Genomic DNA, 19,881 nt, shown 5'->3' on the forward strand with positions numbered 1-19,881 from the left:
AGAACGTGGTCTCCTTGTTGGAAGAAAGGAAAAAAACCCACGCGGCAAAGAAGTAGTCCGTCTGCTGGCCAGGGCGCTACTCACTCCGAAAGCCCAAGCGAAACAAAGTTCAATGCGACCGTTGAGCTAGAGATGAAATTCTGCATCTTGGAGGCTATACATTTGATTATTTATTTAGATTCACAGTGACTTTTTGTAACGTACAACTGTTCCCAGTTTGAAATACATCTTTTTCCCTAAGCACGTGCGCCTGTGGTGTCATCATTGGGCGTCTGCAGCGTGGGGATGTTTGCTTGCACTTGTGCCTCTTGGAGTTAGACACGAAACAAAATATTTATGTACTGGAGCTGTACAAACGTACATGGGTCTTCACTTCCCGCCCCTGTCCCTCCTCCAAGCTGTCCTCTGAGCCACTCTGGGACCTTGTGGACATTCTTCCCCTCATGTGTTTTCAATTATGACCTCCCCTCCTGACTTCAGGCCTTCCAGGCTGTGTTGGCAGGCTGGTGTTCCCTTCTGGAGTGACACTCCTCCTGAAAGCCCAGGAGGCCACGCGTTAAGTTTTCTCCTCAGCTGTTGGCCACACATCAAAGTAAAAAAAGCAAAAACAACCCCCCCCCCCATATTTCAAGACCCTGATTCCACTCTCTTAGAGGTATCTGGTGGAGGGTCATTCTTTTTTGAACAGACCTGTCTGAGAATGTGTTTGCATACCCTTCTGCCCTGACAGTGAAGGACCCAGCCTGCTGGCATGCTGATGACTTTGCCAAAGACAAGTATATTAAAGTTTGCCTCTAGAGTGGAGAGGTTTTTGATGCTGATCACACTGTTGGAAGACAAGTAGGAAGGAACCACAGCTACGTCAGCTGGTTAGGAGCTGAGACACTCGTGTGCGGGAGCTTGAACTCATTTGTAAGAATGAGCCCAGTGAACCAGCAGATCACCTGCATTTTGTGTCTCCAAAGTGGTTAACTTGGCCCCAGAAGACGACCAGCTATAAAGGTCCACACGGGAGTGGAAATTTCCCCATAAAGAAAGCCCGATTACAAGGCAATAAAAGCTCCAAAGCTTTGGGGAAAGGGCACAGAGAAAAAGCGCAGTCAATTGCATTGATATTGGCAATTCTCAGCTTTATTCTATATTCTATGCTTGTAGAACATCCACCTCAGGAATTGGATCTGTGGGTCATAGATCGCCCTCTCTTTACACACCTCATGAGTCTTTTACCATCTGTACAAATGTGTATTCCTTTAAATTCGCTAGATTGACTTTTTAAATCTTTCTCAAAATCAAAGCATAGTCACAACTTTCCACAACTTTCCCTCCTCACCCCAGTCATTGTTGATATTCAGCTTAATTTCAATCTCAGTCTATTGTAGATCCTATTCCCAAGCCTCCTCTGTGGCAAGAGTATACATCCCTTCTCGTTGATGAACTCTTGGCAACATTGTCCCAGCCTCCTGATGGGAGGGAGCCCTGGCCATATAATGGGGTGACTTTGGTCACTGAAATGTTAACAGAGATGGCTCCTGCCCCACTGAGCAGAAGTTTTAAGAATCCCCATGTGTCTCTTTTGCCACAAGACCAGCTGTGACTCAAGTAGAGGCTCCCCATTAGCCCAGGGTCTGGAGGCAGAGCCAGAGCTCACCCAGGGATGGACATTTGATGGGCAAGTAAGAAATAATCCTCTCATGGTATAAGCCACTGAAATTTAAGAGTGCCTTGCGATTGCAGTGCAGTTTAGCCAACAACGACTGCTTATAAGGTCCTAAGTTTGTGAGGTTAATTTTCCACAAATAGCCTTCACATTTCTCAAGTCCTGTGGTTTCTGGCCTTACTCAGGTCTTTAAAAACTCAGGGACACTGAATTTTTTCAAATGTCTTTTCAGGGTCTCTGGTAATCCTAATATGGCATATTTCCTGAAAATCTGTCAATTTGATGAATGATTAGATTTTAAGATAATCAAACCATCCTTGTATTTCTGAGATCATCTCATGGGTTACAGTGGACTGCTGGATTCTTTGTGTTCATATGCTTTGCATATGTGCTTTTGATCTTTCCTGAGTGAGATTAGTGATTTGTCTTGTGTTTTAATTTTCCCAAAGAAGCAACCCATAGTTTGTTGTACCATTTGGAATGTGAGTTTTACTTTGTGGCTTAATATATAAAATTTATATATATATAGTTTTATATACAGTTCTGTGTAGGTAGTTTTCTTTTTCAGAGGTACTTTGAAAGAAGGCATATTCTGTATGTTTGAAGAATCTCAATATGATCCATATCCATTTGATTACATTATTAACTGAGGTCTTCCAGGTACTTATTTTTTGTCTCCTTGCTTTGACATGGGTAGTAGGTGGTAATAATAAAGACCCCTTGTTACCATTCTACATATCTATTTTTCATTGTATTTTCTGTAGTTCTTTATGAAGTTGGATTCTATTTTTTCAGAATTTTATAAATTTCCATTACACTTAGATTTTCATCCTGGATAAGTCTGATATCAATGTTTCAACTTCTGCGTGCTTGCTTTTTTTGAGTTTCTCTCTTTTGTAAATTGAGTTTTCAAAAAAAATTATTCTGATAGGTTATACACTTATGTTGTTCAAAACAAGTAATGTGGTCCCTCCCACCCACCCACCCACCCAATCCCACCTCCCCACTCTTATGTATGTTAAAAGGCACCTTCTTTCTTATGCCATCATCTAACCGGTTCAGGTAGACTGGCAGTGTCTGGGCCCTGACCGCCACTCGTTTTCGTTTCTTCTGGACTGTCCCAGAATTTCCTTGTGCCTCTATAAATGGGTGATTTAGGGATGGGGATTTCCCTTTCCCCGTTTTTGTGACCTTGTCAGTAAGGAACGAGACACGTCTTTATGTTTACCTGTATACCATTTATTGGATATAATATTCTTAACAATGACTTTCTCTACGGAAATAGGTTGTTACCTGTAGAACCCCAATATGAGAAACGTGTACAAAAGTAACAGGCTGTAACATAAAGGGTATGTGAAAAGAAATGAGCAAACTGAAGCATTATAAATGGATGAAGCTCTGTGAACTTGACGAAATGGTTTGTTTAGTAGCTGTAACTGTACTGCGCTGAATGGCCTGTAGCCAAGTGTTCTGAGAGTTTAACAGTTGCCACACACGTTTAAACCATGGGTCTTCCCTACAACCTCCCAATTTGACCTGATAGAAGGTAAAAGAGAACCATCAGCTCTGCTATTACTCATCCCGCCTTGGACTCTTAGAGGATTTTCTAATTTGATACATTTTTTTTCTATCACTGCCCTCCTTATGTACTTGCTTATAGGCCATGAACATAGATGTCCTTTTAGTTCTTTGTAAAACTAAAAGGATCACAGGATATTTATTATTTTGTCTGGATTTAAACTGCGCTTAAATGGAGGACTAAATTATTTTCGGGAAGGAAACTCACAGGGGGAACATAAGACATGTTTTTTGCAGATGATGTGGAAAATCAGGATGGGTTCCAGAATATTCAACCTGGAAGAGCTGAATCCCAGTGAGAATTTCTTTCACTATGTGGTAAATCTCCAGGCTATCACTACCCATTATTGAATGTTATAACAATTTTATATGCGGTGTTTTGTCTCCTAGTTTTTCTCCTATGAAGTCGACTCTTATGGCTGGACCGTCAGCTGCCACTGCTGTCCCAAGAGTTAAAGAGGGGATTTCCATCCATGTGTAGGTAAATGGCTTCTGGAAGCATCCTTACTGCACATAAATGGTTCTTAGCCTGGGACTCACGAATCTTTCTTAGTGTGTAATGTGTATCACCACTGCAGCTTCCAAATAGGTTTTAAAGGAACAGATGTCAACAGGAACTATGGAGTGAGTCAAGAGAACTGTGCCCTCATAGATAAACTGATTTTCTAGGGGGTGATGTGCCTGTAGGAGGGGCTCTGCTGGATTCAAAGCTGGGGCGTAGCTGGTGGGCTTGCTTTAGATCGCCACTCTGGAGAAGGGGGGGCTGGGGGGGTGGTAGTGACACCCTCCCACAGCCCCCACTTTGGCTGACCTGAGTTGGCTCTGATGGCAGAGATATCTCACATGGGAAGGGGCATCGGCACTGGGTTTGGTCTGGAAAGGGGACTTGCCTCTGGGTGGTGAGAGGCAAACAGATGTATTAGCCTCAGCTGCCTGCATCCAGATGTGTTTATGGGTCTGCTCCTGAGTCGTGATGGGGGTACCTGTCGCAGCCTAGGGCAGGCCTCTGCGGTGGTAGGGAGGGGAACAGGTGGTCCGTGCACTGTCCCCCACCAGCAAGCCATAGTGTATGAAGTCCCCAGCCTCAGAGTCACACCTACAGGGTCAGCACAGGCACCGTGAGACTTCTGGGGGAGGGTCGGCATCAAGTTTATCTGGGTCACTTCCGGTTGGCTGGGGTCCTATTGACAGCAGTGAGGAAGGAGCACCAGAGCAAGTCCTGCCCTGGGCTTGCTGCTCCCAGAACACAGAAGGGAGCCCTCCATTGCAGAAGTTTTCAATGAAATAAGCCTCATGAGGAAAGACTGCCAAAGGGGGGGTGGTCAGGTTGCGTGAGAAAGATCCGGCCCCACTGCCCAGGCATCTTGCCCTTTCAGTTGTCAGGGCCGCATTGGCTCAGAATGCTTAGTAAACATCAACTGAGAGATGGCAGGAAGGTGCCCGGGCGCTCTCGCTGGCCCAGCACCAGGCTCTCTGCAGCACCAGGGGAGACCACAGGCTCCTGAGGACAGCTCGCCACTGATCAGAGTTTTCCCTGCTTTTCTTTGAGGGGCTACAGCGATGGGTTGCATTGATTTGCGAGAGAACAATGGCCTACGGTTTCAGCCTGAGAATTTGTAATAAAGTTAAGAAGGCATAAAGATGTCCCCTCTGAGACCAGTCAGGAGTATTTATTCTCATGTAGTTTAATTTGTTGCTTTTGTGGTTTCTGTGATGTCATCCCACATGTGTAAGCTGGAAAAATTCACACTGGGAAGTGTAACCTCTGTATGCATATTTTGACAATGGAAAATGTTATGCATTGTTTCTCTTGGTTGCTACACATCTGACTCCATGTGTCAGCAAAACAAACTGTTACCAAAAAATTCAGGAGATAAACTTTTAAAGGGAATGCCTGGAAGATTAGCCCTATACTTCCCAGTAAGTGGGGTCACATAACCTACAACTATAACAAGACGGGGAGAAGAAAAGCGACTACCCTCAGGGCCTGCTTTGTGTCTAGACACATTGACGGCCTTATAAACTCGAATCAACTCTTATTCATGCCTACAAAAATTTAAAAAAATACTAAAAATAGACTGCCATGAAAATACAAGTATTGGTTTTTGTTTCCATCATTGATAAGGATATAAAAAGGGAGAGGTACACCTTCCTCCCATGTCTCCCCCCCGACCCCCGCTCCGCCAAAAGAAACTCTGGCTCTTGGTTCTTTTATATTAAAATGGAACTTATTGCTAAATATTCATTTGATTCTGCATCTTGGAAGTATTATTCCTTTAAGATCTGTATATCATCAGGGGCTGTTAGGCTTAAACATATTCTTATCCAGAAATGACTTGCATGCCTCTCTATAAAAGCAATTTGTACTGTAGGGGTAGGAATGTGTCATCAGCTGCAGCCCCTACATGGCCATTGACGACATGGTATAAGATCACAGCGTTAACTTTAATACCCAACTATTCTCTGAAATGGAAGCTACAGGAATTCTAGGTAAGGACAGACAAAAAAACAAAAACAAAAACAAAAACAAAAAAAAAACCCCTTCACATCCTCTTCTTCACAATAAGAGGAAGGGCTAAAATGATGGGTCTAAGGATTTGGGCATCTGTAAAGACAACACCCACATAATGCACCATAAAAATTCTGTAAACTTTTCCATAGCATATGTTTTGGCCTGCCTTGCTACAATGATCAAATGTAGTATCAGTTACAGTAATTCCGTAGGCATTCATCAGCAGTAATACTGTCTAACGTGGCTTTGCCTTTTTAAGAAATTAATAATTGTACGATACACAGACAAATGCTATAGGAGGTGGAATGTATTAGGACTGGGCTCCCTTTTGTGTGTTTGTGACATGGATTTATTTTCTCTGTGATCATGAATACTATGTTGCCTAGATACAGCGGGGAACACCGGGAGAGTTAAATGCAGTCTTGTTTTCTGGAAGGAAAACCGATTCTTGGTATATTTTGTCTCTCCGCTTCAAGGCACAGAAAACCCGTTGAAATGACCCCAACTGAAGTCTTTATCTTAAAACACTCAGAGTGAATTACGGAACTGTTGTCAATTGCCTTCGAATGTGAAAACGAGTCACCTATGACCCCAGCAGAAGACAGAGGCATAATGGCATTTTACCTTGTCTGAGTGTTTTTGTAATTTTCATGCCATTAGTACAGGCGGCTTCAAGATCTCCTTGGGAAAACAGCTCCCCAGTCAGACCTTTGAAGAGTAAAAGGTTGAAGGGGCTGCTGCCCAAGACTGCGCTGCATGAATATTTAGGATTGGGAACGTCATTTTCTTATCACATTCTGTGATGATCAACAGGTAGGTTGCAAGTGTTTAAAAGATATTTTTAGCATAAGCTCTGAACACCCCCCCCTTTTTTTTTCTTAGGATTCCCACAGCCAAGCTGGGAAAAGAGAATGCCCCCCAAATAACTAACCAGTAACTTAGGATTCTTTGTCCTCCCTGGACGGCAGCCTGCCACCCGGCATTCCGTTTGCTTGTACTTTTGTGGGCAGAGGGAGCCTGCCTAATTCTTAATAAGCTGTTTATATCTACAGAATTGATTCACTAGATCTGGTTACTGGGCCACATCTGAACATCGTTACGGTCCCATGGAAAGCCTCATCCGTCTGTCTGAACACAGAATCCCTGCATCACGGTTGAGAAGACACGGTGGTAATTTGCTTAGCTCCGCTCCCGACAGTACAGGGGGGTGCAGGTTTGCAGCCTCTGGGCAGTAGCCGGGCGGTAGAGACGCCACCCCCTCCCACTCTGAATAATCGGGTGAAGGGCAGGGTTTCTGTAAAGCAACGATCTTCGCCTGCTCTCCAAATGGCCAGCGAGCTCAAGGTCAAGTTTCTGCCTGGCCTCGTGTCCCAGGCTCTGGCCTGGTGTGGCCACACCTTAGAATTCCTTTCTGTGACCCAGATTCCCTCCAGAGCTTCCCGGCCAGGGGCCAGAGTGTTCCCTGCCATCCTGGAGCGTCAACGTGTGGCCGCTGCTGGGCTGGCCTGTCAGCTGTGACAAGGCCCAAGGCCGCCTGGACTTGAAGCCCCTGGCTCGGGGCTGAGACCAGGGGTTCCAGAGAATCCCTCAAGTTTCTACCTGGGGTCTCCTGAGCTGCGTCTGTGCCAGAACCACAGCCATGGGTGGTTGGGGAACCGTTCTTCAATAAAGCCTCGATCAGAAAGGTAAACATCCTGTCCAGAATCCCATAAAGCAGGATAGTTCAAGTTCACTATTGAGAGCACACAAGCCTTCCTTCCGTGGAAAACTCAGTGATGGTAAAAATGCCTCCCACAGCGCACCGCACTGCAACAGACATCGGCATAAATTAATAATTTACAAGTACCTGAGCAAGTATACAGAGCACCATAGCACAGCACAGCACCGACGGCAGTAGCTCAAAATTCTTAAAATAATGGTGTTTTAAACATTAAAAAAAAAATTCTAAAAGTTGGTACAAAAAACTAACTCCAACTGGAGTTGAAAGATAGTGCAAACTTCTGTCTTCACTGTTGAAAAAAGGTGTCAACTTGCTTCTCACTTAGTACAGGCGGTGTGGGGGGGCCTGGGCCCTTGAGGCGGGTGTCTCGGAACAGGTCTGCAGCGAGAGAAGAGAGAACAAGATTGTAGGTGGCAGCCCTGCAGGCGGCCTCTATAGGTACGGACGTCTGTGGTTGTCGGGGTGTCCTTGCCAGACCTCCAGGGCCTTGGGGACCAGCCCCGTGCGGATGGCTCTGCATATGGCAGGGTGGTGGGGCCCCACCGAGGGACCCTGATCCAGGCTGCGGAACTGCTGGCGTTTGTGCCAGCTGGCCACTAGACGAGCCCCCACCAACGCCCTCCGTCCCTTCTGCGAGCTGCCCCTAGAACGGCGCCCACTCACTAGAGAAACAGAAGCCACGTCTCTAATCGAACCTTCGCTAGCAGCCACGTGAAAAAAGGAAAAAAGATAGGTGAAATAGATTTTAGCAATGAATTTCATGAATGCATACAGCCAGCCCTAGGAGCCGTGTCTATCCATTCAGGTGTAGCAAGAGGAAAAGAGCCTGAGCTACTTGGCATTTGGGACACTGCGTGGTCCCCCTCCTGCGTGTGTCTGCAGTGAGTGGATTAGCCCGTGTGCGTCCGGGGAGCAGAGCTGGGCCTGTGGGATCCCTCAAAAACGAATTCTTCCCCTTCGAGACCAAGACGACACCCACTTGTACCGGTGTCAGTGGTCAGCAGAGGCGACGACTGGCCACTGCTTGATGGCATTTTACCCAGCGGGCCTTCCCCATCTTCCCCTCATCGTGTCCATGTAAGGGGCGCTTTTGCTTTGAGCAAGAAAAGTAATGTTAAGATCGCATATGAACCACAGTGAAATAATTCGGATGCTCTGCAATCTTGCTGTATTTGTGCAGTTGGGAATTAAACCACTGTTCTGCCCCCGTGACCGGCGTTATCTCTGGGATTTATGAGGCAGTTTGCTCTCCCACAGGCCAAGCATTTTTCCCAAAAGCTGTAATGACATCACGAACGTGTGTCTTCCCCGTTGGAGACACTGAATTATTGAGCCCAGGGCCTGGCCAACACCCTACCTTGGGTTCTTTCGAGCTCATACAGCAAGCTTCCTGCCAAGGGGGTATGCATGTCAGAAGGGTGTTTTGGCTGCGGGTCTAACCTACCCACTGTGGGGAGGAAGGGGGGCTGATCTGTAACCTTTGTCTGTTTCCAGGGTGTAAATCCTCTGGCTGCGTGAGCGAGGAGCTGCACACTGGCCCCCAGCCATGGTCTTTCCACCAATGCAAACAGCTGCATGTAACCTCCAGAGCATAGGTGATAGTAAGATGTAAAACAAAAAAAGGAATTTTGAGCATTTTACATTTGTTTTCCTGTGATTTGTATCATTTGGAGTTTATATACTTTAAATCGCAGCTAGGTTTAACAGCTAGCTTGCAAAATTCCTGGAAATGTAATAGCTCTCGAAAACCAGTGTGGCCCAGCCCCGGGCATGACCGCTTAACCCCCTGTGCCAGGAGTCTGCCTTTCTCGTCCTCTGGACAGGGCAAGTGAGGACCACGGCTCGGGAACAGTCTCTAAAGGTGCTTCCTTCTGTTAATTAGATGGAGAAGCTCCCGGTTGTGCCAGGTGTTCGGGAGCTCACTCCCCACCCCACCTCCCTCATCCATCTGGGACCTCCCTGCCCCTCACCTACTTTCTCAGGACCCAGGAATGGGGCACAGTTTATGAAGGTTTAAGATGGTTTTGGAGGTGGGTTCAGCCTTTAGAGTATCACACTGCTTGGTTGTTGTTCATCTCTCTGGGGCACAGGGCCCGGCCCATCTCAAGAGCCACAGCTTTCCAGGGCACGCTCTCTAGTTCTACTTGATCTTGGTTTCATCTCTTAGGGACACTGGGGCATCCCAGAGATTATAAGCTTGTGACTGCCTCCTGGTCATGCTCCTATCTGCTTTGGCCACTATTTTCTGCTGTTCCCACAAGGCTGGCCGAGACTACCAGGCCCATGTCCTGACAGGGCCTGGAAAGCACGGGTCAGTGCTGGGGAGGAAAAGATGGGCTCAGCTCTTACACCCACCTGAGGGGCACCAGGCGGAGCCCGGACTCCTGCTGTCCCGGGGCCCTGGCTGAGGCGCTGGTGAGCCGGGTTGTCTTGCTCAAAGGATCTGCAGGCAGAGGCTTCTGAGGAGGGTTTGGCTTACGAGTTCCCTGCAATAAATCACAGCATATGTGTGACCACCCATCTCTGTGAGGCGGGACCAGACCCTGACCTCAGGAGCCGCCAGTGTCCTGTGTGAGGTGGGAACCGGGAGAAATGGGGCCTGGTGCTGGGCTTCGCAGGTTTCACATCCTGAGCAAACTTTCTGAACACATCCTCTCACCGCCCACGCTGTTGACCTTTGTCTATCTTCTTGCCAATGTTTTCTCTAACCCATAAAAGGTTTATCAGTAGTATCGCACAGTCACAAACACTCAGAGCGTCTTCTGAGGCCACACTGTTCACAGGCCTTGGGAGTACAGTTGATATGGCATTTCTGGGCCAATGCTACCTGGAGGATGTAAGTGTTCCTGTGTCTTTAAGCTGCCTTTCGCTTTATAAAGGCCTCAAATTGAGAGGTTGACAAAAATCTTCTTAAACATCGTTTATTCAAGTTTTCCAGAATCGTGAAACAGAATTCGTTCAACTGTGAATGAATTCACTGACCAAAATGATCATCTTTCCTCCACCATAGGGTCAGGATATCCAATGTTGATCCAGATCACTGAGTGAAATGCACCAAAATTCTTCTACCAAAATACCTAGTTCAAAGAATCACAAACTCACACAGTTGTCCCACAAAGTGACAAGTAGGAGGAAACTCTAAAAACTGTGTTTTGAGGGACAAGTATTAAGTCTACAAGGAAGCCACTGGAAAGGTGTCACATTGACCAGAGCATGAACTTGGGTGTGATTCTACACGGGGCTTTATCTGAAGACCAATGCTTTGGGACTGTGCCAGTCACTTGATAGGCACTTTTTCCTCTCATTTTATAGGGAGAGAAATTGAGGTTTGGACCTATCTCAGAGTATTGTGATGTGGACTACATAAAATGATGCCTAGGAAGCTCCCAGAACACAGATCACTATTAATACCATCAGCATTCCCTGATGCCACAAATTCTAAAATGCTTCTTAATGGAAATAGAAGAAAAGCAACACACAGAACAGTAAAACCACAAATCACTTGTTTTCAAGGGACTCTTCCCCTGACTACTCTGAGAAAAGGGGGTACAGGGTGGGAAGACAGTTAAGGCTTCACCGGGTTCTCCTCTTGGCCCACGGTGAACATAGGTGCCAAGACACCTTCTCCTCTGGTCCTTGGAGCCTGGAAGCACTCGCGAATGCACAGCAAGTGTGTAGGAAATTATGCTAGAACCTCAAGGGAGAGACAGGATGTTCTAACAAACAGATGATCTACTTCACTGGCACAGGACCCGCAGTTCCATACTTCCAGGACCACTCAAGAGGACTCTGAAACATGTGACTTGAAATTTCTCACAGTACTTATCCCACTAAAATTACATTTCCTCAGCAAATGGAGCTCAGTTGAAAGAATGCAAAGTGTACAACCACCATTTAACATATCTCTGTAAGTGAAGGAAGCAACCCCAGAAGTCTGGAAACCACAGCTGTATGGAAGATATGCCAAGTTGAAACAACGAGCAATGGGCCACCGATCAAGGGCAGACTTCAAAGTGACATTTCTATACCAGTTCTTATTAAAGGAAACAAAGTAGAGCACATCCCTTAAGTAGGCCTACAGACCATCTAACGTGCCTGAGTGCATATTGGGGACAGGCGGTTTGTATACTCAACCAGGCTCTGCAAATACAGGCGTTACTCAGCCTCAAAGTCATGGAGAGGGGGATGCTAACTGTACCTTCCTCAGGGGGTTGATGCGAGGACTGTGAGCTGGGAAGCTCTCCGCACAGGCCCTAGTACAGTGTCCAAGGAGTAGGTGTTAGCTGCTACTGCTGTACCGCAGCTATTAACGATGGAATAAATTTACCATCTAAAAGTACTACAATCCTACCAACAAACCTCGGGTAATAAACTATGGGAATAAATTAAGCTCCATTCCCTAGAAGATGGCAGAAAACTACGAGCAAGATATTAGTGTGTAATGTAAAAAATGAATGCACGCACCTATAAAACTGAAAGGCATTGAGGTTTAAATGATTCATTACTAAGTGATACTAGTTTTGCTGCTAAGAATGAATAAGTATCTGGTCTTGGTAATAAAGATAACGTCAGCTTTTTATGGCCATGCTGGAGAAAAAGTGAGATCCCTGTTATAATGTATCATAATCCATTTGGATTTATCACAGAAACCCAGGAGATAGCTTGGCCATTCATTCTGCTTTGTTTGGGACATCTGTAATTTATGTTTATGGCCCTGTCTAATCATTAATCATGACTCAGCTATGTCCTGGTTTAAAGGGTAAACTGTATGGTCACTACAGTGACCAAAGCCCAAACAGTGGAAATGTTGATCGAAAGTTCTGACCTCAAGCCCTGGGATCCGCGAGACATTGATCCACTATGAAATAGGTCACACTCACAGATGCTGCCTAGGTGAGTGGTCTATTTCCTGCCAGGCCCGAACAGGCCCACTAGGACAGTGGAGCTAGTGAAAGATGATGGGTCCTCCCTTCTCAGATAATCAGGCATGGTGATGTGGAGCCTATACACAGGTGGGCGGAAGCACAGCTGCAGAGGCTGTGACTTTGTAGGAAAGAGTAGGATTCCCACACACTCTGTCAGGCATTGCATGTTTTCATGCTGCCTTTGCAAACCTGAACCTCAGTTTCCCAGAAAAGTCCAGCCTGGCCACAAAGAGTCATCAGAATGGAGAAAGGACTCCAGGCCAGATTGTTCACACTCAAATATTCCTGTAGACCTATTAAAAAGCAGGAATGCAGACCTCCCCTCCCCACTATCTCCCTTTTCAACTTTCTGATATTGGAGGAAAATTGAGATCTACATTAAATGTAGAACTGTCCCATTTGTCCACATTCTGCTGTTTTTGCAGCAGCCACATATTTCAAAGTTCTAGAGGGTTGGGAATAAATTTTAAAATCCAAAAAGAATCCTCTACCTTGACCATCATCAAAGAATTCTCAACTGTTATCTACCTCTGTGTAAGCAAGAGTAAATGGATCCTGCTTATCCAGCGACCTCTATCACAGGAAAATGCCAGGGATGCCACGGCTATCCCTGACAAGCTCATGCAGGGCCAGGGGTAGCATCAGCCTCACCCTCTCCACTCGGCCTCTCTGGATCTGTGAGGAATATATTTAAAGATCAGTCCAAGGATAACCAGTTCTCAGGGAAATGGTGCGATTTCTTTATTCTTTCTCCAAAAAAAGCAGAGGTCTCAACAAATCTCTCTTAAAAGAACACACACCTGTCTATAAGATGACCTTGACCAAAGACCTTGACCTTTCTTTTTGAAAGTACCTGAAAACATTTAAGAAAATGCATGGAAAGGAGCAAAATGGAGGAAAAGTTACAACCCTAAATCTATATAAAAAGGGGGCAAAGTGTCCAGCAGGCCAGGGTGAAGAAAGGCCTTGAGAAAGGAGAAGATCCTGCCATGGCCAACCTGCTACAGTGCAGAAGAGAAAATCAGGCCCTTTTGCATGAAACAGGCATGAGGAGTAAGCAGATAGCATGATGTATCTGGACCGAACAAACAGCAGTGCAGACAGGTCCAGCCATCTGTGCAAACCTGGAGTAGGGCTGGGCCTGCAGGGTCTGTGTTGGGAGCAGGGAAGGCCAGACCACTCTCTCAAAGACCTCAGCACCAGCGTCACCTTTTCCTCAGCTGTCTTGTGACTGGTTTTCCTAGAAGAACTCCCTACCTTTAAGGAGGAGGCGGACGCATTAGGGAAAAAGGCAAAGTTAAGAACCCACCCTGTAAAAATGTATATACACAGAAATGACAAAGGAGGTAGCAAAACTCAAAAGGGGAAGAGAAAAACCATGAAAACCAAGGATGAAAATCATATTGAACAAAGGGCTGTGAGGTCCGAGCTAAGGGAAGTGAAAAGTTCAACAGTAAAATAAAGACCACAGCAAAGGTGACACAACATATATAAAAATGGTGTCACTTAAAGGATCTGAGTAGATAGAAAAAATACACTGATTTCATAAGAACTTTCCTGAAAAAAAAAAAGAGTGTCAAATCTATGATTAGAAGTGCACACAATTTCCCTCAGAGAAATGAATTCAACTCCTCAATAGTAAGATATCACCTATTGAAGTTATTGGACAGTGAGGATACCAAATCCCATCACTTTAAAGGGTAAAAAAAAAAAAAAAAAAAAAAAAAAAAAAAAAAGCCAGCTTCTGATTTCTCCAGGGGAGAGAGAGGAAGACCACGGGGAAGAGTTTTGGGAAGACAAAGTGTGCTCCATTATTTTTATATGCACATTGCTGAGAAGTGAAAACAACAGCCAAATGTCTTTGAACATGGAAAGCTTCAGGGAGTAGCCACCTGTGGAACTCTTGGGGAAGGATGTACACTAGAATGACATCAGCTAGCCAGGAAATGAATGAATACGTGGCAAAAAGATTGTCCATGAGCATTGAATCCTTTCAGTGTAGACCTGCATCTAACAAAACTGATGCTTATGGCTACAGAACAGGATGTCACAAAGTATGAAAATTGAGACACTACAGAACAAACTAGAGTTGGGAGGTGAATCTTCCATTTCTGGAAATATGGCGGGCTAGTTATTTTGACCTATTCTCTCTCTAAAACCACTGAAATTGTTGGAAAATAAACCTCTAACCACAAATTGCCCTTGAGGACCCGAAGCTGAGATCACATCCCCTCAGTGGCTCAAGCCCAAGCCTTTTAGAGAGAGGGGTCTCAAATGGTTACTGCTTCCAGGAGGCAGAAGCAAAATACATCCTCTCTGGAGGGTCATACCTTCATCCTAGTTGAAAGAACTCCCAGGTAGTTTTCTAGATAATTTTCCAGAAAAATAAGCAGCTCATAGGAAAAAATTACCAAGCATACAAAGAAGCAAGGAATTATGAAAGGAACCTCAGGAGTAACATACCCAAAGACTTCAGATTGTGAAATTATTTGAACAAATTTTCTGTGTTTAAAGACAAGCCAGCGTATTTGAATAATAAAATTTCTAGAAACAAAGAAAACATAATCGCATCAAAAAGAAGAAAATATCTAAGAATACACTTAACCAAGGAAGTGACAGACCTGTACTCTGAAAACTATAAGACACTGATGAAGGAAACTGAAGATGACACAAATAGAAAGCTATTCTATGCTCATGGATTAGAAAAGTTAATATTATTAAAATATCCATACCACTCAAAGAAGTATACAGATTCAATGCAATTCCTATCAAAATACCAATAGCACTTTTCACAAACTAGGACAGATAATACTAAAATTTATATGGACCCACAGAAGACCCCAAATAGCCAAAGCAACCTTGAGAAAGGAGAACGAAGCTGGAAGTATTTTAAGATATACTAGCAAGCTATAATAAAACGATATGGTACAAAAATGGACACATTGATTAATGGAACAGAACAGAGAGCCCAGAAATAAACCCATGCTTATCTGGTCAATCTATGACAAAGGAGGCAAGAATATATGATGGGGGAATGAGTGTCTTTAGTAAATGGTGCTGGGAAAACTGGACCACTTCCTTATACTACACACAAAAATAAACTCAAAATGGGTTACAGACCTAAATGTGAGATCTGAGATCATAAACCTCCCAGAAGAGACCATAGGCAGTAATCTCAACATCAGCTTTAACAACATTTTTTCTGGATATGTCTTCTTAGGCAAGGGAGTCATGAGTCAACTATTGGGACTACACCCAAATGAAAACTCTTTACACAGCAAAGGAGCAAACAAAATGAAAAGGCAGCCTACTGAATGGGAGAAGATATTTGCAAATGACAGATCTAATAAGGAGTTAATATCCAAAATATATGAAAAACTTACACAACTCAACACCAAAAAAAATCCAATTAAAACATGGGCAGAGGATCTGAATGGACATTTTCCAAAGACCTGCAGATGACCAACAGACACATGAAAAGATGCTCAACAACACTATCAGGGAAATGCAAATCAAAACCACAATGAGATACCACCTCATGCATCGGAATGGCTAGTCTGCAAAAACTAAGCAATAACAAGTGTTGGTGAGGATGTGGAGGAAACAGTTCCTCCCGCACTGCTGGTGGGAATGTAAGTTGGTGCAGCCGCTGTGGAAAACAGTACTGAGGTTCCTCAAAACATTAAAATAGAATTATCATATGATTCAGTAATTGGGGATTTACCCAAAGAAAACGATAACACTAATTTGCAAAGATGTATGCACCCATATGTTTATCACAGCGTTATTTACAAAAGCCAAGGCATGGAATCAGCCCAGCGTCCATAGGCAGATGGGTGGATAAAGAAGATCTGGTAGAGATGTACAGTGGAATATTACTTGGCCATAAACAAGAAGGAGATCCTAGAGGGTATTATACTAAGTGAAATATGGCAGAGAAAGACAAAGACCTTTTGACTTCACTTGTGGAATCTAAATGTGTAATCTAAAACAAAACAAAACAAAACAAAACAAAACAAAAAAACAAACCACAAGTGAACAAATAAAGCAGAAACCAATCCATAAATAGAGAACAAAACTGGTGGTTGCCAGAGGGGAGAGAAGTAGGAGAATGGACAAAAATGTGTGAAGGGGAGTGGGGGGGCACAGGCTTCCAGTTATGTAATGAATAAAAAATGGGGATGAAAGGCACAACAGGGAATACAGTCCAGGCTACGAGGCTACGGTCATGGCGTGCATGGTGACAGACGGGAGTGACACTTGTGAGCACAGCCTCAGTATGGAGTGGTCAGGTGCCTGTGTTGCGCACCCGAAACTAATGTAACATTCTGCGTCAGCTGTACTTCAATGTAAGAAAAAAGTAAAATACAGTTGAATGTAAGTGCAAACTGTGTGAAGCTAATTGTAGTTTTATACCATTTATGTAAATTGAAGTATTCCATATATTCTTTGGATATCTATGTAAAAGTATTGAAAAGGCTCCATAAAAATATCACCACCAACCCACAAAAGTGATTGTATCTGAGGTAGTCACAGTGACTTTGTCTGGACGGCTCTGTTTTTCCTATTTTTTTTTAAAAAGGAAACAGTGCAAAAAATAAAAATAAAAAAAAATAAAGGAAACAGTGCATATCCTCTGAGATTTAAGTAGGCACATGCGTAGAAAAACACGGAGATCACAACGGGTTGTTTCTGTGTAGTATAAATGTGGGTGAATTCTAGATTATTTTCACTTTTCCGTGTTTTAAACGTCTTAAGAATTCATGACAACAAAAAGGAAAATAATTTCAAGTTTTGGGCCAAAGAACAAAGCAAAAGGGGAAGTGTAGATTATTTTAAAAATATAAATATTGAGAACAGTACAAATCAGACCCAGTGAGCACAGGCAATGCAGTGTTTGGAGGGAAATTCCTAGACTCCTATGCTTATTTGGTAATGTATACATAAAATAAATAAATGAAGTATGAACAGAAATGAGGTAAGAGTCTAAAAAGTTAGAGAAATAAACCTAAGGGTGGAAGGAAATGATAAAAGGAGAAAAGAATACATTAGAGAAATGAATAGCTATCATTTAGCAGAGACTCATCACACTGCAGGCTAATGTTAGATACTTTCGTGCAATGGCCACGAAGCCCCGAGAGGCAGGTGCACTGTCCGGCGTGTGCTGGGGGCACCGAGGGGGCGCTTCTGCGGCCGAAGGGCAGGGACCAGGAGGCCACACTGCCTGCCAGGTCCCCAGCCAGCTCCTGTGGGTGGGCTGGGGCTGCCGAGGAGCCGGGGAACGCTAATAAAACACAGGCCGGAAAGGGACAAAACAGCATCCAGACTCAAGAGACGGGGTTGAGGATTACTCAGGGGGCCCTCCAGAAAAAGGGAGGCGGATTCCTACTTCATTTTATACACCGCCATCCATGGCAGATGGATCAAACACTTCACTGTAAGAAAAAAAAAAAAAAAAGATCATCAAAGAATAAGAAACAAAAATGCTTGAATTCTTTGGGTGTCCTTTCTGAGAGGACAATGAGATGGCAGGGGACATGAAAAGACAGTCCACGAAAAGGGAAAAAGAACCCCACAAATGGATCTTAAGCCTTCAAAAAGTGGTTTTGCCTCATTTATGGAAAGAGAAATGTAGATACATTTATTTTACCTCCGGCAAAAGTAAGCAAAATCTCTGAACGCCGTGTTGGTGGGGAGTTGGGGAGTAGAAATAGGCAGGATTCTTTTTGGGGCTGTTCCACTTAATCAGATCATACGGCCATTGTGCTCCCAGGACGCTACCCCACAGATGTCCTCTGCGCAGCCCCGAGGTCCCCGGGCAAGGACACGTCTGTCTGATGCAGCAAATGATTGGAAACAACCCATGTGGCTCTCAGCAAAGGACAGGATGAATAATTTATGGGATGGTTCCACAATGAAACACAAAGTAGCCAAAACAATGAGGTGGACCCTTGTAGCACCGATCGGGAATGAGCAGAGCGCCAGAGAGGCCGGGGTGGGCTGCCATTTGAGTTCCAAACAAGAATCTAAGATGACAAAAGAGTGCCAGCAAGCTGGCAGGTGCTGAAGGTGGGTGTCGGGCAGACGGCGTTTCATTGCCCTCTTTTCTCCAATTTTGCATGTTTGAAAATTCCCAAATTTTCAATAATCTCTCTCTGTAGAGAGAGACAGAGTAGGAATGAGGCCTTCACCCATATTCCAAGCTGCAGCTTACGAAAGCCTAGTGACCATGCTTCTGGGAAAGGAAGCCTGGTGGCAGAGGTCGGGGGGAGACCAATTGTTTTCTAAGGAACCCTTTGTACTGTTGGAATTTGTAATTATGGGCACACCTGACCTATTAAAAAACATAAAGGGTAAAAATAGGCATCACTTTTTTCATGAAAGGCTTGCATGCTTCTAGGAACCTCCTAAATGAGTGGAAAGCAAACACCCCTTAGAGTACTGTCATCGTTTGAATGGCCTTCCTCTAAGTTACTCCTCTCCAGAGAGATACAGGTGCTTCCTCCGCACGTGACAGATGCTTTTAAGGACATCAGGTGGGTTTGTCGCATGAGTAACGGGGGGCGGGGGGGGGGTAGGATATGAAACCAGAGAAATTTTGGTTGAGCTTTCTGGGAGTGCTGCACAGGTGGCAGGGAGAGGTCAGCAGGTGTCCAAGACCTTGGTAGCTGCATTTTAGGTTGACAGGAGGAAGGGCCTCAGATTTTTATGAACCCATGACGCATGGAGTGGGACGGCCCCAGGGGAATAACCGACGCTGTGACAAGGCTTATTGCTGTACTACTTAAAATTCACAGCCACTCCGCAGATTCCCCTCACATCTATTATGCTCAAGGGGCTGGACGTAAGTGTGCCCGGAGATGCACAAGCCATCGGTGCCTTCTGAAGTGGGACGGGGCAAGTAGCAAGGTTACTCCGGGCCGAGGGAGCAGGTGAGCGTGGAGGCCCCCGGGAGGACTGCGGAAAACACGGGCCAGGAGGCATCTCGGAGGGCATCTGGGCAAGAGGGTGACACGTGGAAAGTGGTGCGCAGGCGTGGGGTCGAGGGGGGCGCTTTCCAGCACGTGAGCTCAGGGGTTAGCTTCGGGTGGCCTGGCGGAATGAAGGCTTTTATAAGGATCAGCTTTGCTGTATCTCATCTCACTTCCTTGGGAGAACATCTTGACCCGTGGATTTCCTTTTCTCATTACGTATTGGCATTTCTGATCAGAAAGGACCTAAATCATCAGATTCTCGGGCCCTGTGAGTGTTGGTTTAAATATCAGACGCCCACACGGGCCAGAAGAAGGGGTCACACAAGTCTTTACTCATTCGGATGCTTGAGTTCATTCCGTTGGAGAGGACTTGAAAGTCAGGGCTCAACCTCAGAAGCTCAGTTAATTTGTTTCGCTCACATCTGTATCCCAAAGCATTGGGATGAGTAGTTGTTCACCAGTAATGGCCAGGGAGGTGGGGGGACGGCTCAGTGCCCCATGTTGGTGAGGGTTGG

At 45.0% G+C, this 19,881-nt stretch overlaps 2 protein-coding genes across 4 annotated transcripts in view; one reads left to right on the plus strand and one right to left on the minus strand.

Annotated features, from left to right (window-relative positions):
- The window catches only part of FANK1 (fibronectin type III and ankyrin repeat domains 1), a 100,143-nt gene extending 97,122 nt beyond the window's left edge, over nt 1-3,021 (plus strand). For 2 of the 3 annotated variants that reach the window (XM_072740376.1, XM_072740375.1), the window contains one exon: nt 3-3,021. In XM_072740376.1, the coding sequence (XP_072596477.1) occupies nt 3-56 (54 nt within the window). In that variant the 3' untranslated portion in view covers nt 57-3,021. The remainder of the gene's footprint in view (nt 1-2) is intronic. The other variant, XM_072740374.1, reaches the window with a different exon arrangement.
- The window catches only part of ADAM12 (ADAM metallopeptidase domain 12), a 330,218-nt gene continuing 313,211 nt past the window's right edge, over nt 2,875-19,881 (minus strand). Inside the window, exons 22-23 of the mRNA XM_026010672.2 lie at nt 9,823-9,953; nt 2,875-7,845 (exon numbers count right to left, since the gene is read on the minus strand). Coding sequence (XP_025866457.1) covers nt 7,785-7,845; nt 9,823-9,953 — 192 coding nt within the window. The 3' untranslated portion in view covers nt 2,875-7,784. The remainder of the gene's footprint in view (nt 7,846-9,822; nt 9,954-19,881) is intronic.

The sequence above is a fragment of the Vulpes vulpes genome, chromosome 15 (assembly GCF_048418805.1).
Source record: "Vulpes vulpes isolate BD-2025 chromosome 15, VulVul3, whole genome shotgun sequence".
Lineage (NCBI taxonomy): Eukaryota > Metazoa > Chordata > Mammalia > Carnivora > Canidae > Vulpes > Vulpes vulpes.